This window comes from Fusarium fujikuroi, chromosome FFUJ_chr06 (genome assembly GCF_900079805.1).
Source record: "Fusarium fujikuroi IMI 58289 draft genome, chromosome FFUJ_chr06".
Classification (NCBI taxonomy): domain Eukaryota; kingdom Fungi; phylum Ascomycota; class Sordariomycetes; order Hypocreales; family Nectriaceae; genus Fusarium; species Fusarium fujikuroi.
In genome coordinates this window covers 1304879-1327581 of record NC_036627.1, presented here as the reverse complement: position 1 = coordinate 1327581, position 22703 = coordinate 1304879, and the positions used below count along the sequence as shown (strand labels likewise).

Sequence of the window (22703 nt, the reverse complement as noted above, 5' to 3'; positions counted from 1 at the left end):
CTCGAATCGACTGACACTCTCTAACGCTCAGGCCATAAGCTAAGCGCGACTTATTCCCCACCACTCACCTCTTTTCACTCATTATCCATCTCACCATTGGCTTCATGTCATATTAACTCGCCTTACAATCCCAAGGCCCTCAGCCTCAGCAATGGAATCTCAAACCGGCACTTCCGAAGTCAATCAACCCAACCGAAAGCGTGTCATTACAGCTTGTCTGACCTGCCGCCATCGAAAAGTAAAGTGTGATCACGCACAGCCAGTTTGCTCACCGTGTAAGAAAGGAAACCGTGTTTGCACTTACACCAACCCACAATCAACTTCACAGACTTCTCATCTTGGGAGTGGAAATAGAGTGTCAAGAAGCAACCGACAAACTGGTCAAGATGAGATCAAGAACCGCCTCGAACGGTTGGAGCAACTTCTTGAACGCGCCCTTAGCGGCGGCCCTGTTCTCCCACAGCATCCGACTGATGCAGCTTCCAACCTGGATCATCCACATTCGAAGCATCAAGGGCTGATTTCGTCACTGAATCCTCAGTCTGAAATCTTATCAGCCGATGGTTATGATGGCGCTTTGCTCCTCGAAGGCGAAAGGGGTCAATCACGCTGGGTGTCATCTCTTCACTACTCTCTCCTGGCTGATGAGGTAATCTCGCTTCCTCACAGAAGCCTCTATCTCTGACAGATGACTCCAGATCCGTGATGTTAAGATGCTGCTCGGAGGTCGGTCCGGCGATGCACCGAGAGAAAGCTTGCCGACAGTTCGCTCAGTATCCCCCTTTCCATTCTCGGGGTCTCCGACAAATGACCTCAGGACCTGGGCACCGCCTTCAGCAGACGCTTGCTTGCTTCTACTTGATACATTCTACTCTAACGTTGATCCAATGACTCGAATAGTTCACAAGCCCACGCTCAAACGACGACTGATCGAGTACATCGACTACACGTATGGCCTGGACGCTTCAAGCTCTGATGATGGGGAGTTTTCGGCCGCTCACTCCGGCAAGGATATTCATACTTTCGAACCATTGGCGTTGGCTGTTTTCCATTCAGCTATCAATAGTCTTTCGGCTGAAGACGTGTTGTTGCAGTTTTCTGCAGAAAAGGAGGCACTACTTTCCCAATTTCAGCATGGCGTACAAGTTGGTCTGGGGAGAGAAAACTTCTTGACTACGTCAAACATCGAAGTACTTCAAGCATTTGTACTGCTTCTAGTGAGTGTGCACACCTCCCATCTCAGAGCTTGCGACCTAGCTAACTTGTCACTAGACCTGTCAGTCACGAGAAGATGACATGGCAAAAACGTGGACCCTTTTAGGTCTTGCCTATAAGATGGCGCTTTCGCAAGGTCTGCATAGAGAACCCTCGCTGTTCACATCCACAGGCATGGATGTTATACAAGTTGAAATTCGCCGCAGGCTGTGGCATCAGATATGCCACCTCGACTACCGCTCTGCAGAAAGCAGGGGTCAAGAGCCGACTATATCAGACGAGGATTTCACCACCTCTCTTCCACGAAACGTATCGGATGAAAACCTCGTTGAGGGCAGTTTAGACGAGACATCTACAACGGCTGGGTTTACTGACATGACAGTTCACTTGATCCGTCTGTATGGACATCATTGTTTTAGACGAATTGTCCGAGGCACTTACAAGCTTGAAAGAACGACGAAATCACAAGAAGCCAAGAACAATGACAACGCGAACCCAGTTACCAAACTTCGGTCCTTATTCGAGGAAGTCAGGGGCATGGTGGATGAGATGGTCAACCATTTCCAAACGCACTATCTACAATACTGTAGTCCACATATTCCGGAGCAGAGAATGGCAATTGGACTTGCAACGGTAGTCGAATGGCGGTGCTGGTCTATCTTCTGGCTGCGAACACCAAAGCAGTACCGGGAGTCGGTGATAACCCCTGAAGTTCGACAAATGTATGTATGATCCGAAATGCTGCGACGGTTCTTCGACAGGAACAAAGACTAACATATACATGAAGAATATTAGATAAATCGGTCAATCTCATCGAAAGCTTGAATACGATGCCAGGTGATAAGGACGCCCAACGGTTCGGATGGCATATCGGTGGTCATGCATGTTTCCAACCCATCATGCATATAGTCTCGGAGCTTGACATGCCCAACTTCGATGCTCCCAATCGGCATGCATTACGATCGCGAGCGCTGGATGCATTGAAAAGGACTATGCTCGCGAGGGGGCGAGAAGCAACACCGATGTGGAATGCGATGAATCGTATCATCTCAACCTGCCTCGCCAAATCTACGTCGAGACCCTTCCCAGTGACGCCATTCCAGACTGTGCGAACTGAATTGCCCATCAACGAGACGACACAGGGGCTAGACTCTTCTGCCATTGCGCAGACCCCAGCACTGCTGCCAGACATGCCAAACTTCGGAGAATTTGCATCATCAGCTTCGTTGCCTGACCCCACAGCATTAGGGAGCATAGAAATGCTAGAACCTGACATTATGTTTGACTGGGTACGTGAACTTATCTCCCTCTGAAAGAAGGACTTCCGCTGACAAGACTGACTAGGGATTTTGGAACATTGATCCTACAGCTCCTGGTCCGTGTTGATAGCCAACGATGCTCTGCCTGCCTGAAACAAATGTTGGCAACCCTGAGTTATACGTTTTGTGTAATTAATAGGAGGATCCCTTGGTGAATTGATGGCTGATATTGATCCCCATCGAGACATTTCTTTGCTTCTCACCTTCTTAGTAGATAATCAAGACTCCATCCGTTCTTGAAGAGCATGAAGTCAATGCTTGTGATTGTAGACATAGTTGCAGGTTTTCGAGGCTAGGGAACTTAGGCGTGCACGACAGTAGAACTCCTATGCAAATCTGTCAGTAAAGGCGAAGGAAAACGCAGAAGTAATTTACGGGAAACTTAATATAAGACTGTGTGACACCGTTAGATGTCTGATATGACCTAACGATATAGAGAGTACGGGCCATTATTCTGATCATTTATCGGTACTTCGTACGAGGGCAGAACTCTATACTGTTTGGATCTTTGGATGTAGGTTTCAGCTTAAGTTTGAAGAGACAAATTGTGTTTTGGTTCTGCCAGCCGCCTGGTAACAAATTCAAGGACTTATAAACGCTTCACTGGTCTCCGCCTTGCGGCTCACCTGGTACTCACTCTGAATTCGGCAGCTGTCGCCTGAGCATGTCATGGTTGGATGCATGGCCAGCCTAAGGCAGTTCTTCTGGATTCAGGTGGTGATGAATGCGTGACAGCTCGGAGGTGACAAGAAATCAAGTATGGCAGATCGACTATCGTTCTTCTTTGTCGTTTGTGTATTTCATGGTGACTAACGTTCCTTGTGATAATCTGATATTGACTTGTCTTGCAGAGTGTTTGGTGGCTTGCATTTGAGGCACTGGCTGAAAAGGAAACTGTTTGGAGGCAAACAGGGCTATTCTCAGCTAAGCCTACACAGCAGCGAGATAAGTAAGAAAGGTCACAGGCTACAAGAGAGATTCACCACTGACCAGGAGGTGGTCCAGAAGGTAGGGAGTCACATCTCCTAGTGGAGCTGTAGTCGCCCGGCCCATCATAGAGCTAAGGCTAACAATAAGAAGAAGGCCAAGCAGCAAGATTGTGCGTTTGTGTTACGCCAGAGGCCCGTATCCTCTTATTTCTACCCACAACCTTTTCTTCTTTTCCTCCTTCTCACAACACCCCTCCACAAACTCGGCAACCTACTTCCCCTGCCACAAGAAAATCAAAGATCTAAAGCAGTCAACATGTCTGACAAACCTGACAAGGGCAAGCAGCCTTCCAAAGAGCAGGCTCGGGACAAGTGGGCTGCCGATCTCGCCAAGTCTGGTGGTCTCGAGATCAAGGGTTCATCCCAGGAGCAGCCTGTCGAAGCCAGCAGCTCTTCTAAGAATGCTTCCGTCGAGCCCATGGGTCAACCTTTGGATGTGTCAGTCTCGCCTCTCGTCGTGCTCTCTTACTGACAATCAGCTTTAGCCCCGATGCCGGACGTTCCAAAAATACTAGCATGGTCACCGCGAGCCCTCTTCTGTATGTATCCGTGTCATCTTGCTTCACTGATCCTTACTTACTATCAAACCTAGCCCTGCTACCCATGTCACCGTCATTATCCGCTTCCCCCACGGCGACGTCCGCCTTCCCTTGTTTGTTGTTGGCCGCCACCCCATGTTCGCTGAAATGTTTGAGGGCGGTATTCTTCACTGGCCTGGTGCTTCTCAGCGTCAGGCTCGAATCATCACTCACTACCTACGGGACCCCAAGCCCAAGTACAAGATGGTGCATTGCGAGACCTTGCCCCATGAGGTTAGACTGGAGCGAGAGTTCTCCGATGCTCTGGCGATCAATGCTCAGGCAACTTCTTTCAACCTTCCTGAACTTGCCGCGCTGGCTCTGGCCCACATGGAGGATTATGGGGACATGGTCTCCCTTAGCAGAATCATGGTCAACTTCATGGCTCAGGGTGAATGGTACCAGCGAAATCGGGCCTATGTTCAACACTATGTGACTCGCCGTTTCACTTCCACTCACCCAACGGCTATGCATCATGACCGTGGAGGGCTCGGACTACAAACTGGCGATGCCCTGATCGACGGCCTTCTCGGTGCAATCAACAGCCTCCGCTTCCCTGACTTGCGCTACGCACCTGAGCCTCGTTACCACTACTAGTTCCAACCTTTGAGGAGATTGAGGTCCAAGGTAAGGCTACTAAAACTGTTGATGGAGCAACTCAAATGATAACCCTGTTCAAGATCAGCGGACTTCGCACATGACTCTATCCTGATCCGGGATGGGACAATTGGCTGTTTCATTCAAGTCAGGACAAAGTCTAATGCTCTCCTCACAAACCATGACGTTATCAGAGCTGCCCTCAACAATGTTCAGCTTCATACCTGGCTTGATGGCATAGATATCTTTGAACCGAAGCCAAAGGATAGTGACCTCAAGATCATGAACTTCTAGAGTTGCCAGAAAGACTATATGGGGTCTAATATATGGTCTGGTTCTGGTGCCATAGCACAATAGGATGGATAGACTACCCTAATAGACACCCTGGATAACATATAACTCAATAAGTGTGCTATTTTGACCTAAGTCGGATCCACTGCAAAACGCAATTGAAGCTGTAACTCCAAGTGATTGCCATTAGGGTTACATAAATCTGATTACTTTTGAAAAATGGATCACTGAAACTTATGAAACGTAGTAGGTTATCTCAGGTATCTTTCATGGGATATTAGAATTAAATATATTTAGAACAGGCTGATTCTCTGGCTATGTGAGCTCTGGTGTGACTCTAATCATTTCATAAGTTAACACGTAGACGTTATGATAACTATCCCCATAATTATACTAGGTTTTCATAGGCGATCATACTGAACTCTTCTAGGTAAAAAGCGATTTTCATTAATTGGCTATCTACTAAAATCCTTTTCGCCTTTTTCTACTCGAAAATCATAACTCTCGCCGCGCATAAGCTTCCGGCATCCCCAACTAGATCTTCTTGCAGAGTCGAGCGCCCTCTTTGCATACTCGAGCGGTCGCCATGCAGAAGCTTCCGAGCAGCATAGACGAGCCCGCAAAGCACATCAACCCTGTAAACCTATCCCCTTCCCGGTCTTTGATAGCCCCTTGGATGGGGAGTCCAGTGAGAGCGCCCAGGGCGATGCTCAGACAAAAGCTTCCCAACTTGAAGCCGATCTCATCGACCCGATCTTCGGCAAGGGATACAACACACGGAGGACCCAGGCTGACGAAACCGCCACTGGCAAACCCAAAGAGTAGGGCGAAGACTATGATACCACCTTTAGAGGTGTGAAACTCGAGGGGGAGCCAAAAGGCCAGGACGAGAGCTCCGGAGAAGCCAGTCACAATGACCATCGTGTTAAATCCGCCGATCTTGTCACTGATCCAGCCAGGAACGATACGGCCAAATAGGGAACCGGCGTTGGCGATGGCCAAGGTATACACAGCGAAGTCTTTGTATCCGTGAAGCGAAGCCATCTCTGGGAGGTAGTTCAGGGGTGCAAAGAGTCCCCACATGGTGAAAAAGCAACCTAGGATGAAGAATACCCAAGGTCCTCTTCTGGATCCGTTGCTTCCACCGCTAGTAACTTTCTCTTTCTTTGCTGTTGGCGAGACTTTACCAAGCGGTGGGAAAGGGGAAGTACAGAGGGCATTTGCGATGACTAAGAGGACTCCTTGCAAGAGTGCAGTCCAACGAACAGCAGTTGCGAAGCCGACTTCTTCGATGAGTCGGGGGATCATACAAGGGTATATCACACCTCCTGATCTCATGTTAGCCAGTTCTGCCGAAGATACTATTTCTTCGTCTTACCCAGACTGCTCCCAGCGGAAACAATACCGACAGCCAAACCCTTCTTCGTCGAGAACCATTGAGTGGCCGTTGCCATGGCGGGGAGAGATAAGCCAGCAGCTGCTAGACCAAAAGCAACACCCTGAGCCAGCATCACTTGCCAGTACTTTGTGCAAAGGCTCAGCATACAGACGGAGAAAACAGCCATGATACTGAAGGGAAGCAGTGTCTTGCGGCAGCCATACACGTCGATCATCTTGCCAACAGCGGGACCGAACATGAAGAGCATGAATATCTGAAGAGTGGTGATCCAGGCCAAGGCCGATGACGAATGGTCCTTGAACATGACTTCCGAGTAATACAACTGAAACATGCCGCATCTAATATCAAAGGTCAGTGGGCGGCCCTCAGGATGAACGGTGGTCAAACTCACGCGTTGACGTAACCAACGGAGCAGAACTGCAACAAGAAGGATCCAGCGACACAAGCCCATGCTCTCGCTCCTCCATCAGGGGGGGTTCGGTCATTTTTCTCGATTAGCTTGTTGCTCTCGAGCTCAGTGGAGTCGGACACGGCGGAGGAGTGCATCTTTTCACAGAAGTCGTTAAGAATCAACTTGACGCGGTAGTAGGTAGAAGAAAAGGCTGGGGCGATTCTTTTGACTTGAAATGTTAGGAGAATAACCGGAATAAGTAGGAGGCAGAGAAAGAGATTCATGGTGAGAAGTTGTTGTCTTTTATGTCAGTTCGAAAGGTTATTCGGATTGGTTTCGTGCGAGATCTGGGCAAGGTTAGGCCGAGTATCGAGATTCAGAACGTGGAACTTACTATGTCGACCAATATGATTTACTCGGTCTTCACTAATATGGAACCTCGCACGAACTTGACCTCGTACGAAATCCGCGGCCGAAGACTAGGACAGGGGTGTAAGCCAACAGCCACTAAGCCCAATCCATCGTTGGCTTCGTTGGAGGACCCCTGTCAAAAACTGTCATCATCAACCTCAGTGCAAATGTCAATCCTACTTCATTTCCCGATTCTACGCAACTCTCTTCTAGTTTGCCACCATTTCTGTTTAATATCTATACCTAATTTAATTATACAGTGGGTGATTTATCTCAACAGACCTGTCCACATCTACTGAAAACATGTCACTTCGATTTTATAGTTGACTCGGTGTAACGTATGCATTTTGCAATATTCGGCTCTAGATAGAGATATACTATGGATTTACTGCCATGCGCGACGTCAGCTTCTACCACAGATCGTATACCCTACCCATATCGTGGCAACTGTCCATGTAGCATCCTGACTTCATACATATGACACACCGATACTTCCACTCGGAATCCATACATCGAACTCCATCGTCTTATCTCGACTTGTTGCGAGATGAGCCCTTTGTCTGCTTTTGCTGCAGACTGTGGACAGTCTCTTGCAGCTTGCCTTTCTCTCTCTCTCAAGTCCAACAATTCGCTGGTAGAGTATTGAAATCATGGTACTCCCCATAACCTTCTCGATCTCAGCCCTTGTTTGTGTAGTCATACTGGCGCCTTCTCTAGTCATTTTGGCGCAGAGGTCATTGTTAAGCAGGCCTTTTATCTCCATATTGGAAAATGGAGGGCTCGACATGGGCTTCATGATCTCCACAAATGTAATTTTGTCTCCGTAGCTCCGAATCCTTCCTGCAGCCAGCTTTTCCAACTCCTTGTAAGCATAGATTGCTGTGCAAAAGTCATTGGCACATCTTTCTTGGTAAGCACCATGTGCCTTGAGGTTCTGGTACTCCCTTTTATATATATACTGAAGGAGAACATGGGCGACATGGTAAGGAATATCCGGGAAGTCTAGTGTTGCTTGACCTTTCCAGTAGGCGAGGAATTCCGGGCGGTCCTTGGGTATGTCTTCGGGCACGGAAACCCAGCAGTTGTGATTGAACTTTATGATACTAGATGGCACCAGCTAGAGTCTTGCGAGTGAGTCAGAGAGACCCATGGGAAATCTTGTCGCATAAGAAAGATGTGGAGGAGGAAGCAAGTGGAACGTAGAACAAAATTTTGTTCACTCAGTTCCAAATAACATCGGTACTTAGCTGGCCTATACTTTGTAGCTATACTACTTCTTACTATCTTACACTTGACACCCTACCTCCATCAGGTTTTACCGTCGTCTGAACATCTCAAATTCTCGACTTGTTCTGACTCAATAAGGGGCAAACATCAACAGGCAGCTCGTACAGAAACATCTCCGCTGACTCGTCTTCAGTATTTTCGAAGGGTCTCCTTCAGATGCTTCTTTTCGCCTCAAGCTTGACGATCTTTTGGCATAAGACACTAGCCATGGTTCCTCCCATGGCTGCTCTAATCTCAGCAGCGGATGTGTCAGTCATGCTGGCGTTCTCGGCGCTTGCTCGGTCGCAAATGTAATCGTAAAGTGTTCCGCTAAGATTCATGTCGGTGAACTGTGATCCGGAAAGCTTCTTTATAATTTCGAGGAATGGGATCTTGTCCCCGTATATGGCAATGCGCTCGCCAGCCTGAACTTGAAGTCTAGGCAGTTGGTATCTTACGCATGCACTGTAGACGTATATAGCTGTGGTAAAGTCGGTCAAGGCCGACTCGATCCCACTTTTACAACCGATACGAAGGTTCTCGTACTTGTTCGTGTACAAGAAGTTTACCAACACATGGGCCACATGATAGGGCATGTTGGGGATGAAAAGGATGTCCCTCTCCCGCCACAGTGCCAAGAAGCCCGGATGCTCCTCTAGGACTGCTTGCGGTATATGGACCAGTTGCTTATGGTCAAAGTCGATTGCTCTACTGGGCCCGAACCAGCGTCTGGATGATAAGTTAGCTGCCAACTGTTCAGATCAATGGTGAGCTACTCACGAGGCAAGCGGTCTATTCTCAGGAGCATCATCAGGCAACTTCGGGCCCCAAAACCCCCACCAGCCGGGCATTTCGAGATTCATATGCGCTCAAGGACGATGGTGACAAGCTGTTGTGTTTTAATATATGCTGTAATGGATGTGCTCAGGTATATGATATGAGACTGGTATGAGAAAGTTCACGAGGGGAAGGAATTTAGAGATGAAACCCAGTCGTTTGAGTAAAAACTAAGAAAAAAATAGATGAAGAAAAGAAATGAGAGAAAAGATTATCAGTAACGGGGAGTCAGTGTCTGGCAAATATGACGTGGGTCCTGAACAAACGCAAGCAAACAAACAGAATACGGACCAATCACGCATTCACGATGGCGTGGAACATCTGGAATGTAACTTCAAGGGTTTCGGTCACCAAACAAGTGGCATTTGCTCGCTAGCTCTGGTTTGCTCCGTTCAGCAGATCAGAAGTTGAACACTCCTCTAGACTATGCTTCATTTACTAATCCATTCTTGATGCGTACTGGAGCCGTCAAGTGCAACAACTATGCTAGCAACACCGACTAATCTTCTCTTATGTTCTTTTACAAGGTACCCATTGCTCCTAGAAACTTGTCTTTGGCGAGTTTGAGCCGTTTGATAATTCAATTCCAGCGCGTCACGCCCAGGACTGCATCATACAGTGTCAGCCAAGTGTCAACCAACCACCACTTCTAGTGTACCTAGTTGACACTGCATGGACAACGTACAATGACACAGACTCCCGAGTAAACATTTATCAGATATATACAATCATGCAATCCAACATGAGATTTCCAGGCACCGTAGCGTATAGACATCACCTCTCATTTCGTGGGGTCAGTGAAACAATGGCCGTAGCTGCAAGAGAACTGCCGTTACTGACTGTTTAAGGAAACCCATGGGCGTGTTGACTAAGGCAAACTTAAACCCTTTGTACCTTGTGATTGCCCCTGGTTGATTGTTGACATCCAAGAAAAGGGTAGTCACGTGCAGCAATTCCCAAACAATCACTTCATCTGCTTTGAATTCCAATTGCTGCCTCAGGTGACTCGCAAACCCATGTGACTTCGGACACTCTAGTCAATTTGAATGGAAGGTAGGAAATTTACTCGAGACTTGAGTTGGGGTTGCCATCCCTTGGTTTCATGGATTCGCAAACGTCTATCCTGGTGAGTAGTCGTGTGAAGTAAGAGGTTTGCTGCGTTGATGTTATGTAACTAATACCATATAAATGCAAAAGTATGCCGCAATGAAGACACAGTCACTGAGGCACTCTTGCGTTCTTTCAATCAGTAAATTAATGCACGTCGCTTGTTATGACTCGAGGTTTTTCTCCCGCATGCCTCTGGTGTTTGACAGTAGTAAGGTACCGAAGGTAGGCTCCAGCAATGCACTCGATAGCAGGTAGTGGAAACTAAGCTTCTTCCTCACAAGAATGACGCACAATAATTCCAGGCAATAGATACATAGTTCTCGGTAGGTATCGTCCCGTTCAGATGCATCTTGCTCTCGCAATCGAGGAGTTACAGGCAACTTGTTACTCATGATGTGAACTCCCTTTTTGCGTTACAATCATCTTGTGAAAGAATTGTCACAGCAAATCTCCCGAGATGGTTGTAAGATCTCCGAGGTCTTCTGTAAATGTAAAATAACAGAAAGCCAAAACTTTCAGCGGCCATATTCTAGATCTGCTGCCTGGCCGCAACGCTGTACCCGTCGCCGCGAAAGAGATCACAGCAGTTGGAGTCTGGGACCCCACGCTACTTCACCTTTCCGATATTCGCACGAACAAAGCATCAACGTGGTCAAGTTATATAGGTTCATAGATGTACTGTATTCGGGGGATACTCTCAGCTAAAATTACATGGGTAAGACTCCTTCCCACAACCCCTCGTGATCACATACTGACAAATTTCACCCCCATATACCAGTCAGTTCTGTTGCAACCATCACTACATGTCCATCGGTTCATCGTGCTCATCGTTACATTTCCGCAGTCCGTCGTTCCAAAAATCTCCGTCGTTAGAGACCGTTGCGGCTTACCAGCGGTAAACGCCGGGTGGGTAGTTGGCCAGGTCGAGGTTGATCAAGCCATCGGCTCCAATGATCTTCAGCTTTCCTTTGCTGTCATACGACTCATCGTCTGTCCCAGCGTCGGCTTCACCGTGAGTCTCTTCAGCCTCGGAGTCTTCAGCTTCACTCTCGACGGCAACATCATTTTCGACTTCGGTTGCTTCCTTGACCTCGGATTCCTCAACGGACTCCTCCTCCTCGCCCTCTCGGTTGATCTTGACCCAGGCAGCCTCGCGGCGAGCGACAGACGCCCTGAAGCGTTTGATATCCTCCTTACGCTCAGCATCAACGGCGTCCATGAGTTTGTCATTGGCGTAGTAGGGTAATCCCGCTTGGGCTGCAACCCACTCAAAGTTGAGCTCGGGGTACAGAGGTTCAAGGACACTGTGTGAGTAGGCCAGCATGTAGGAGGGCTCCATATACGGAAAGAGGCTCGTCATGTACTCGGTTGCCTGGTCCTTCATCTTGGTGATATCGCTGTAGACAGCCTGGGAGTAGATATGGATGGCAAGATCATAAGCCTGTTCGATGTCCGGGCGGAGAGTGAACTTGTGTACCTCATGAAATGGGACTTTTCCAGTGTAGAAGAAACGGATCATGGCGTGGATGGCCTCCGAAGTAGCGAATGGAAGCGAAATGATACCCCATTTAGTAACTCTCTTGAGAAATTCAGGGCACGTGAGGAGAATTGCCTCAGCGTGGACGTACTCGACAGTAGGGCCAATTTCACCTCCTGCCATCGAGCCAAAGTAGATGGAAATCTTGGCCCTATGTACATCTGTTTTCAGTACTTGTTGACATGAGTTGATAGAAGTGTCGACTTACCCCTCGCCAGTCAGTCGCTGTGCAGGTCCAGGTTCATCCATGTTTGCTGCGCCTTGGAGTGCAGGCAGGGACCTAAGTTAACTTGAGCACACGGAAATAAAAGAAACAAAGAGTAAGAAGAAGTGAAAGGTACACTCACGCTTTTGTTTGTTGTTGCAGTAACGCTGAGAAGTTGACTTCGAGCGGAAGTCAAAGAATGTTTTGAGGGTGAAAAGAGGAGAGAGGGGAAGAAGCTCGAACTCGAGAGAAATGTTTTGATATACTGCGGGTAGTGAGATTTGACGTGTGACGAAAAAGGCATCGGTGCCCTGGTGACCTTTTTTACAAGGCACACCACACTAACGGACCGTCATTGGCCTCCTAAACAAGACGCTCATACGCTACTCTTCTGCAATTCAGGTATCTGGCCCTCTAAAGGCGTCCTACATGAGCACTGAGTGCTTGTCTATAGGCCCCATGTCCTCACAGGAATATGTATGTGTGCTCTCTTCTATCATCCCCCTCCATACACTCCAACATATCTTACCACCCCGTCTCCCAATCTTCATTCGCAGCTCGTCGTCCCTTCATAATGTTCGTCTTGGCCTTGCATTATCATCCCTTGACACCAGTGTCGACAGGGAACAAAGCAGACACGTCCGTGACTCGACTGTGCATCGTTGCCCTCGAGTGACGCTGACAACGCTGACATTCGACAAGCGTTACACGCGCTTCGCCCTTCAAATCACGCGTGTTATCACTCTCTTCTCCGGGGCCATAACCATGAACACCTCGTATGCATTTATACTCCAGCCCCTGACTGGCTGTTCCCTCTGGTATCTACAACTCGTACGCAGTAACTGACTACCCCAAGTCATCGACGTGCTTTCGGTGCGTAGCGCGCTTCTAGATCTCGCATCTATCACACTGTTTCCCCAATCGCAACATCATAGCAGTAGAACTCGTTAGTGACGGTTCGACACTTGGCCCCCTGAAGCTCTTAGCCAGTCTTTAGCCACCGGGAGCATCAGACCTTACTAACCCGTCAACTGCGATGCTACAGCTTGCCACAGATCCAATATCCTCTTTCACAGTACCTTTGACGCCTCGAGAAGATCTAGACATGCTCCAAGTCTTCAGGCGCTTTGTCAAAAACCGCTGTGTTACATGCCAAATTAGCATACCTCGCAAGACGATCAATTATTCATTGTTGCCTTCCTCCCCACACATTTTGGTCTCTCGGGGGCCTTTGTTCGACTTCTTGTTTGTTTATTCAGTTATGATTACGTCGATACCATCTTGCTGACAAGAGCGCTACAGAACCCTTCAGCAGCACTGCGTTAGCAAGTATTCAACTCGCGGGAACGCCATCTTGATCGATACGACCGCCAAGAGGAGTTTTTCTTTCCTCTCCACCAGTCTTTCCAACTCTTATTGACCTTGAAGCACCCTCCTCGGGTAGCAATTCGTTGTAAGGTGAGACGAGCGCACCCCAGGAGACGACCTCGAAGCACCGAGTTGCCATGGATGGCCCCTGAGCTAGTCATAGACAGTCCTTTGGACCTTGGAGACCACTAAACTACTGCCTTAACTGCCCCCAATGGAAGAAAAGTCCGTCCTGTGGGCCTAGTTAGAACTGAGGCAACACTCCAGCTCTGTCTTGACACTCTCAAGGGCTGACCTAGTTGGGGACGCTCGACCGCTGGATGCCATAGACTCCTGCAAGACTACCGCTATTAGAACGTGCCTATCACCTTGACAATTTAACGACAACAGCCAATAGCTTCAAAGTCAAAAAGGCTCAGGAGTTGAGCGCTCCCATGCCGAGACCTACACACTTAGTTATCAACGTCACTACGCTATCAGGGACCTTGCAACACTCCTCTTTGCCCTCAAGTGCACCCTTGCAGCAGCACAACTACACGGGCGAACACTTCTATTATCGTCGGAAATACTTAGCGGCAGCTAATATGCCGGGGGTTCGGTTTGTATTCTTCTCATCACGCTGGGCAGCCAGATTTCCGTCAAGTTTTCATTATTATACCATCCCAGTTGCACTACCGCTAACCTGCGGTGTCCGTATAGCTAGCATCGCCACAATCCTCCTTATGATCAAAGTCGACGATCCCTCATGACCCTCAAAGTTCCCGCCCCAACCATGTCTTCACCGACTTTATGAAACTACCCTTCAAAGCCCATCCCAGATTCGAGACAGAGGATATAGTTCTTCTGCAAGCTTCAACGCGATCAGACCAAACGCTCCACTGATCCAAGAGAAAAATGCCGTCAGAAGACCGTTTCTCCTTAACGTCAACACTCCGTTTGCGTTGTTCCAAGCCAACCATCGAGATCCCTGCATATCTCAAGTCCAGTTCTGCCTCAATCAACTTTTGAAGCGTCATCAGTCTGGTTCGAATGCAGATCGGCTGATTGCTCCGTTCTTTTTGACGGAATTCCTGCGAGCGCCTTTACCCCTGAGTCTCGAAAGCCCTGTGAACTTTTTGCCATTGGACTACGCCTACCATCTTATTGCGAGACGCAAATCTTGAGAGCATCTTCTTGTTGATTACATCCTTAGACCGAGACAATCTGGAAAATTAAACGTGTCGACAAGGCTTCTCTCGGGTACTAAGAGTTGTGCCAGAGCAATGAGGACTCGGGGCAGGCAGGTATTGGCTCTGGCTATACTCACACAAGTTTGCTGTCAGTATTTGAAAGGTTCCCCAACAGATTCTTGGTGGAGAATCACATTACTTGCTCTATACACCATCTCAGTCAGCGATGAAACACTCCGCTGCCGCTATTGCGGCCTTGGGCGAACAAGTGCATAGAGTATCTTCTTGACCAAGGGCCGAAGACTTTCCCGTAGTCATATATTTAGTGGCTTCCATTTCCACATGCATGCCAGCTTCTCGAATACTGAGAGGTTACAGCAAGTTATGGTAAGACTTTTCCTCTATGCCCTTTACGATGGTGGAATGTGCACTACCAGCTGGGTGAGTCCTTGCTTCTCCTTGGTCAGGTCTGATTCGCCCCTACTTCTTTGCTGGGAGGATTTTCTCTTGATGCGTTTTTGCTCTCTAGGGGCATGAAGTTCCCTTCTACCAGTGGTGATGTGAGACTTCGAGGCGGTCTGCTAACTGCAGTAGAAGAATAATGCTAGCCCAAAGCCAAGCAGAGAAATCGGGTTTGTCTCCTATATCTTGCTTCCTCCTTGCAAGAAGGCCCTTGCCACTATCGCCAATTATGTTTTCCTCCTCGCAGGGGCTGATGTACTGTCAGTCTTTCTAATAGCATCGGCGGTTCGATGTACGTGTGATGCAGAACGCAAATATCGTAAGTAAAGCATTCCCGCGCTGACGAGGGTTGTGATGTTATGGAGTACATGGTCCTACAAGAACAATGGGTGAGCGATATTCACATATATGGAGGGCGGTTATCAATTACTTTGTGGCTAAGAAACGTCTTTCAGTTCGCTAGTAATATATAGCCCTCCTCGTTTCCTGCAAAGAGTGTGGGAGGACCTCTCAATTCAAAATCGAGACTCCCTTCACTTATATATTCCTCAAAAGTACCTTGTCCCAGAGCGTTGCTTCGAATCTAGCTCTTGGGTCCTGGCGTGTTGGCACCTCTGGAAGGATACACCATGCTTAGATCCCACGGTTAGGAGCTTTCTGGGGGATGAGTCGATACCTGGTGGGAAAGTCCTTTGCCGCGGCTGTCATGTCTTCTTTCTGGGATCTACGTCCTGAAACTCAGTGCCTGGTAATCACCATCTCCCAGGTCTGAATAAAAGATGCATATCATATCTTGCTTAATGTAGAGCTGCGAGGGGGCTCGAGGTAAGGGAGCTCTGGGCTTTCGGATGGTTTCAGATCAAGTCCATACGCCCAACAATGCGTTTCTTTCTTTGTCTCTTACAGCTTTCCGAGATTCCCAGGACTGAGAGTGTGTGGCTGAAGACATCATCACCACACTACAAGAGAGACATGCATTTTCCATCTCCAGGAGGGATCTTTGTCCAGTTGAGAAAAAGTTCAAGACTTCTCTGTACATGTGCGTTGATACATTAGCCAGCGCAACCTAGATTTTTGGGATTGTTGCATACTAGAAACATACCCTTCTTGTATATACTCGCAGGATGACAGGCACACATGAATGAAGGAAATAGTGAGATGAGTTAATTTCATCTCACCGTCAAGTAAAGATATCCAGTCAACGTGATCCGGCCAGCCAAGGTCCGAAAGCACGTGTGTGCCCCAGGTGGCAGACTTAGCCGCAGACTCGCTCTTCACCCACTTGATCTATACTAGAACACATTCATGCCCCTCCATATTCGTATCTTCCGTCGTCTCAATGACTTTATCATACCGACTACTAACCCTGACGATCAAGAATCGTGACGAAAGGCCCCAATTGTTTGCTGTCTCCGACGAGGAAAGACATGAGGGACGCTTTGACATAGCGACAAGAGACAAAGTACTCTATCATGATAAAGGTGATTGCTTTTTTCTCACGTTTATGTAATACACCAGAGTCTCGTCTACAATTTCCTTCAGTTACTGTCAGTTCTCAAGGCATACGTAACAAAAACGGCGGCCCTACTGCGCCAGCACAACGCCAGATACTGAATCCAGTGCCAATGTGATGAATATAGACTAACAATAGAGAGACATTGCCTATCTGTAAGTGCGTATGACTATACACTTGAGTATATATAAGTCAGGGGCCTGAAAACAGCTTAGGGAAACGAAAGAAGTGGGAGGATGAAAGTGGGAAGAAAAAAGATATATATGCTTCAGGACCCCAAGTAGAGGAATCAGGGGGGTTCTCATGTCCTCCCGAGAATTATGTTAAATCTCTGCCAAAATGAAATGTTGGCTTCCGTCGTGCCAAATGGAAAACATGCCCCAAACGGCAAAGTGCTTCTTCCTTCGCCTGTTCCATTGTTATACGAAGCAATAAAATTAATCGTTTGCTCTGCCAACACCAACATCTCAATGATACCAACGTTAGTAGCCGCAGTATATCACACTACTCTCTAATTGCCTGTTGTCTCCAATCCGTCCTCCTCTCTGTGACGTTGCCTAAACTTGGGCTAACATGAGTGATAGCGTGCTAGCATTGTCTTCGTTTGCAACTCTCACTCAGCCAAAACGGAGACAGAACAGTTACACAAACACAAAGCAAAAGATACATGAGTCTGCATACTAACCCACCTTCGCCATAAGTGCGCAATCATATGCTACACATATAGCCTAATGCTATGACTTGAACATGCACTCGCTCAGCAACCTGTGTCACCAGCAGATGCCACAAGCATCAAGATCATACCACCACGTGCAAACATTAACTCAGACAGGCTGGGCTACACCAACATGCTGGTCAAGAGTTTGGAAGCATATGGTTTCAAGACAAGCTACATGTCCCGTATTTTGCTTGTATACAATTGTTACACCTCACTTCAAGTCACATATCAGACTCAGGCTTGACTAGGTAAATTCCATCTTTTTGCAGCAAATAACATGGCCCCAACAACCATGCTCCGATAAAAACATGCTCTTATACCTTCTTCGCTTTCCTCTAACCACCCAATGAATAATCCCCCTCATCACTTTTACAAGCCTTTTAACCCCCTGCAAAGTGACAATCGTGATTCCAGGACAAGGAAACGAATCGTAAATAATCACATTACTGCCACACTTGTACGGTATGTCTAAAACCAAGACAAGGCTTTCGATACATCATGATCCTTTCAACGCCCGCTTTGCTTCTGTTGTTCATCTCTAAGCGACCGACGCGATGACTAGCGCAGCCACATTCTCCTCTTCGCTTCGCACCGTGATCTTTGTCGTGACACCAGTTTTTGATGAGTAAGCCATTCGTACGTTAGCAACCACCCGACCTCCACCAACTGTCTTGCCGAGAAGCTTGAGTGTGTGGGTGGTCTGGTTGACGGGCACATCGGTACCCTCGAGAGGCTGGAGCGACAAAGCCTTTGTAAGTTGTTCTGTAGCGTCTGTAAAATTGTTAGTATCATGTCTTCTGTGAACTCAGCAGTCGACTTACCCGCAATGCTCTCCATACCGCTCAATTGGAGGGTTTCTGTAACCTCCTCTCCAGAAGCACCAACCTGCTCCCAGATGTGGCTGAAGTTACCAGCGAATGTGGGGATCACGTAGTCACTGCCAGCAAGGTCGAACTCGGCCACCTCGTACTCATCATCGTAGCCGGAATCCTCGGGTTCGCCTGTTGAGGGGTCGATCTCCTTGCTGGTGAACTTGAGGACGTTGGAGAAGGTGGAGATGGGTAGGGAAGCCTCGCCGCCAACCTTCTTAAAAGCAACATAGACCTTGCCGGGCTCATCAGTCGCAAGCTTCTCAGCCTGGATGATGAAGACCTCCTCGAGCTCCTCCTCGTCTACGGGAGTAGCGACAACGGAGACGTTCTCAAGGACAGTGTCGGGCAAGGTGTTCTTAACCTCATATTGGAGGACAATGTGCTCCTTGAAGATGTGCTTGACCAAGCTGACAACGTACTCAGTCTCTGCCTCAGTAAGCTCGATAACAGGCGAAGACTTGAGGACACTGCCGAACTCCTTCATCTCCGGGATCTCGAGCAGCTCCTGGGCATACCGTTGAGCCTGAGCAGAAGCAGAAGCAACAGCCTCGGCTCCAGTAGGCTTGGTGGGGCCAACCTTGGGAGCCTTGAGTGTAGGGGCTGTGGCAATCAGCTTCTTGGATCGGTCCTCAGCGTCGGCCTGCTCCCGAGTAACCACAGGAATCTTGGCAATATCGAAGGGACTATCGAAAGCTGACTTGTCGTCTGATGTGACGTACAGGACAAGCTGCTGCTCGAAGTAGGGAAGAGAGAACATGTTCTCTGTTTGCGCATTAGCCGTATTCCACAGTCAGTCGTTAATCCATGCTTACCATTCTTGGCGAATCGAGCTGCCATCTCATCATCCTCCTCATTCATGAGCTTCAGGTTAAGGGCAGCACGATCACGGACCTCGTCATCAACATCATCCAAGCATCGGGTGAGGAGGACGCGGACACTGCTCTTAACCTCAGAGTCCTTCTGGCCAACACCAAACTTGGCGAGGGCAGTGACAGCAGCAGCTCGCACGATGGCGTTTTCAAGAACCACTCGGTTGTAAATATATCGGATATACTTGGTAGGCTGAGCGGTCTTGGGACCCTCAAGACCGATAAGGTGAAGAATTCGGACAGCCAGCTTAGTGAACTCGCAATCCTCAATGAACTCGCAGAGGTGGGCAAGCGCATCCTCCTTGGAATCAGGGACGAACTTGATCAAATCGAACATGCTCTCCACAACAGCCCTCTTGAACTCGTATCCACCCTCATCGCGCAAAATACCGCTGAGGAAGGTGAGCATACCAGCCTGCTTGCTGGGGAATTTGAGGCACAAGGTGCGGATAGCCTCCACGATTGTAATCTTGAACTCGTCGGTAATCTCGGACATGAAGGTGGAAATCTGCTTCATTAACCTGTCGACACTGGCCTCGTTACCGGTCTTAAGGAGCGTGGTGATGGCGAAAGTGGCAATGGATCGGTTGCTGTTTGAGATGAGAAGCTCGATGTCGGGGTTGCAGGCGTTGACGGCGGTAGGCTTGAAGCTGGCAAAGTTGTGGAGGATTCGGAGAGCGGCGAACTTAGTAACAGCGCGGGGAGAGGTGAGGAACAGCTGCAGAACGTGGACAGCTTGCGCTACCTCAGCATCGGTAACATCTCGCATGTCGCAGATAGCCTTAGCAGCCTCAAAGTTGACCATTTCGCTCTTGTGTCGCAGCCAGCCGTCGAGGAGCTGCATCATGGGCTTCCTCAATGAAACATCCTCCTCAGCGAGCTGTGCAGCAAGTCGAACCAGCATGATGATAGCAGCGGGGTTCTTGAGAGCACCAGCAGCGCCGAATTGCTGAACCATCTTGACAAGGGCCATTCGGTCGTGCATGCGCATCTGATATAAGAGTCCGACAGCGTGGTATTGCGACATGGTCGAGTGGTTCATGGGAATTTGGCTGCTTGAGGTGGAGAATCCCAGGGAGAAGCCACCAGAGGACTTGCTAGAGGCAGCGGCCTCCTGGGTTTCGCTCTGCCATCGTCGGACAACATCCTTGGCGATGGGAAGGAGGTGGTATGAGGAAACGAGGGCGGCAGAGGATACGGATGGGTTCTTATCGACAATTGCGGTCTTCATAACTCGTTCGATCGATTGCACGGTCGTGGCCTTTACAGTGTCAGCTTCCAGGGGTGTCGGTGTACCTGTCCTCAACGCAACCTACATCAATAATACGGCAGAGGGCGCGAATGGCATTGGGTCGGTAGATAGCGTCGGTGCTGCCGCCAGTATCCTTCATAATCGTGCTGGTAACCATAATAATATCCTCAGCTGAGTTGGCAAGCTCCTTGATAACAAGGTGGACCATCTGTCGGAGACTGGCATCCTTGTTCTGGAAGAGCTTCGAGATACCGAAGAAGAGGGTTGTAGCTTCGTTGGTGGGGAACTTCTCTCCCGTGTAAAGAAGGAGAGCGATCTTGGTGAGTAGAATGCGACATCGTCGAGGCTGGATAGGGGAGCTGTTGAAGAGTCGTGCTGTTGGACTATTTAGCTTGACTGTGGGGGGTTGAATAGGAATAAGGCGATTGTAGGAGACGGACCTTCTTGGAAGACTTGAGTTCGGTCAACCTTGACCAGCCCGAGGTCGGCGTCTTCGTCCTTCTTGCCGTAACTCATGTTGGGCAACTGGGTTGAGGTGAAAGGTTTGGTCGAGGGAGACTTGAGGTTGCGGTCGAGGCGCTCCTAAGGTAGAATCACCACGTCGCAGTTACGCTTCAGGGATGAGTGGTGCCGCATCACGTGATCTTATCAGCCCCTTATCGGACGGGGATTCGTGTCAACTTTGGCATTGACTTCAGTTGAAGTTGACGGTAGAATTTCAATTGCTGAGTCTTCGGTCTTCTACAGTGGTTAAGCTTTCTCTTATGTCTCTTACCTTTTCATCTCTCATATAATTGGCATTTCCATATACCATTGTCCCTGGTATGGCCACTGTCCTTGGGCAAGGTTGCTGCTGGAGAATGGAGCACTGCAGCTTCAGGTACCCGCAGTCTTTCAGATGTTCATTTAAACCTACATTGATGGTCTAAGGTATCATAACAGCTTGGAATACTACTATATACTGCCTAATATACCATTATCATCATACTTACATGCCAAAAAAAGAGTTCCCGGGGCCCTTTCCATAGCTCTCACCTCAAAAAGTGACATCATGTCGACCCTGAATCCATCCACCCACTCCGAACTTCCAGCCGGACCCAATTTTCCGGGTCGCATCTTTAAATCCCCCAGCTTCATTCTCTCAACCTCAATCCACAACCCAGATTGTCGCCCAGAATGAAGTCCGTAACACGAGTACCACTTCGCATTGCGCCTCGGCTCGTCCAGCGCCCGGCCTTTGTCCGTCCAATTCACTCGACCGCTGTCAAGGCCGCCAATGTCGCTCCAGTGGTTGGCACCGGCCCGCCACCTGAGCCGCCGATCCAGCCCGCCGAAAATGTCCATCAGCGAGTTGCGAGGCGGAGAAGACAGGCTGAGATGCTCAAGAATGCTAAGGAGCTTCGAAATGCTAGTTCTGGAAAGGGAGGCGGTGGTTTGAAGAAGCGATTCTGGAAGGATGTTTCTGTGAAGGAAGTTGACGGTTAGTCGAAATACTTTCTACCCCACCATCAAAGCGTATGCTGATGAGATACAGGTGCTCTTCAAGTCTTTCTCGATACTCGACCGTTGAGACATCCTGTGTCAAAGGAGGTCGTTCGAATTCCCATCACCAAGCCCGACCTTGCTTCCGCTCTCGCTCTCGAATGGGATCTTTTGACTTCTGCCCAAGATGCTACAAGACATCATTTGATCCCTCTTACAAGTCTTACATGCCGAGCTCTCGACATCGCTGCGGCCGATAACACCACTGGAGGTGAAATTTCAGAGGTTCGAAATGCCATTGCTACAACATTATTACGATACCTCGATACCGATTCCATTCTTTGCTGGAACCCTCCTGCAGGCGCACACGATCGCAAGAATGAAGCTGGAGAGTCGCTACGAGATGTACAGAAGCGCACAGCCGAGGAGATTGTGTCTTTCTTGACAACACATGTTTGGCCAGGCGTCACCATCAACCCGGTCCTTGACGGCCACTCCATCTTGCCTCAGTCACAGGCGCCTGGAGTTCGTGAGATTGTTCAGGGCTGGATCACTGGTCTCGATGCTTTTGAGATTGCTGGACTTGAGCGTGCCTCATTGGCTGGTAAGAGTCTTATTGCTGCTGCACGATTCGTTGTTGAGTGGACCGAGGGTTCGGTCGCAAGGGGTCATTTGAATCCTGGTAAGAAGTTTGGTGTTGAAGAAGCCGCTGCTGCTACCAGTCTTGAAGTTGACTGGCAAACCGGTCAGTGGGGAGAGGTCGAGGATACGCATGATGTTAACAAGGAGGATGTGAGAAGACAGCTGGGCAGCGTTGCACTGTTGGTGTCTGGCACAGGTTTGAAGGCATAAA

The 22703-nt window shown here is 48.8% G+C and overlaps 7 protein-coding genes; 3 read left to right on the top strand and 4 right to left on the bottom strand.

The window, feature by feature from the left end:
• Window positions 1–151: 151 nt before the first annotated feature.
• On the top strand, window positions 152–2601 carry FFUJ_05755 (probable C6 transcription factor; the record flags this gene model as incomplete). XM_023579002.1 has 5 exons in its annotated part: window positions 152–649; window positions 699–1217; window positions 1273–1937; window positions 2003–2504; window positions 2560–2601. The coding sequence occupies 5 exons, from the start codon at window positions 152–154 to the stop codon at window positions 2599–2601; spliced, it is 2226 nt and encodes a 741-aa protein (XP_023431916.1).
• Window positions 2602–3779: 1178 nt separating this feature from the next.
• FFUJ_05754 (uncharacterized protein) lies at window positions 3780–4698 on the top strand (the record flags this gene model as incomplete). XM_023579001.1 has 3 exons in its annotated part: window positions 3780–3961; window positions 4009–4062; window positions 4116–4698. The coding sequence occupies 3 exons, from the start codon at window positions 3780–3782 to the stop codon at window positions 4696–4698; spliced, it is 819 nt and encodes a 272-aa protein (XP_023431915.1).
• Window positions 4699–5523: 825 nt separating this feature from the next.
• Window positions 5524–7063, bottom strand: FFUJ_05753 (related to monocarboxylate transporter 2; the record flags this gene model as incomplete). XM_023579000.1 has 3 exons in its annotated part: window positions 5524–6317; window positions 6368–6726; window positions 6780–7063. 3 exons carry the CDS (start codon window positions 7061–7063, stop codon window positions 5524–5526), a joined length of 1437 nt encoding a protein of 478 aa, XP_023431914.1.
• A 596-nt stretch (window positions 7064–7659) lies between these two features.
• Window positions 7660–9307, bottom strand: FFUJ_05752 (uncharacterized protein; the record flags this gene model as incomplete). XM_023578999.1 has 3 exons in its annotated part: window positions 7660–8307; window positions 8660–9185; window positions 9237–9307. 3 exons carry the CDS (start codon window positions 9305–9307, stop codon window positions 7660–7662), a joined length of 1245 nt encoding a protein of 414 aa, XP_023431913.1.
• Window positions 9308–11289: 1982 nt separating this feature from the next.
• Window positions 11290–12189, bottom strand: FFUJ_05751 (uncharacterized protein; the record flags this gene model as incomplete). XM_023578998.1 has 2 exons in its annotated part: window positions 11290–12091; window positions 12149–12189. 2 exons carry the CDS (start codon window positions 12187–12189, stop codon window positions 11290–11292), a joined length of 843 nt encoding a protein of 280 aa, XP_023431912.1.
• Window positions 12190–17913: 5724 nt separating this feature from the next.
• Window positions 17914–20884, bottom strand: FFUJ_05750 (related to coatomer gamma-2 subunit; the record flags this gene model as incomplete). XM_023578997.1 has 5 exons in its annotated part: window positions 17914–18146; window positions 18197–19009; window positions 19060–20377; window positions 20433–20743; window positions 20809–20884. The coding sequence occupies 5 exons, from the start codon at window positions 20882–20884 to the stop codon at window positions 17914–17916; spliced, it is 2751 nt and encodes a 916-aa protein (XP_023431911.1).
• A 660-nt stretch (window positions 20885–21544) lies between these two features.
• Window positions 21545–22702, top strand: FFUJ_05749 (related to F1F0-ATPase complex assembly protein (ATP12 protein); the record flags this gene model as incomplete). XM_023578996.1 has 2 exons in its annotated part: window positions 21545–21848; window positions 21903–22702. The coding sequence occupies 2 exons, from the start codon at window positions 21545–21547 to the stop codon at window positions 22700–22702; spliced, it is 1104 nt and encodes a 367-aa protein (XP_023431910.1).
• Window position 22703: the final 1 nt, after the last annotated feature.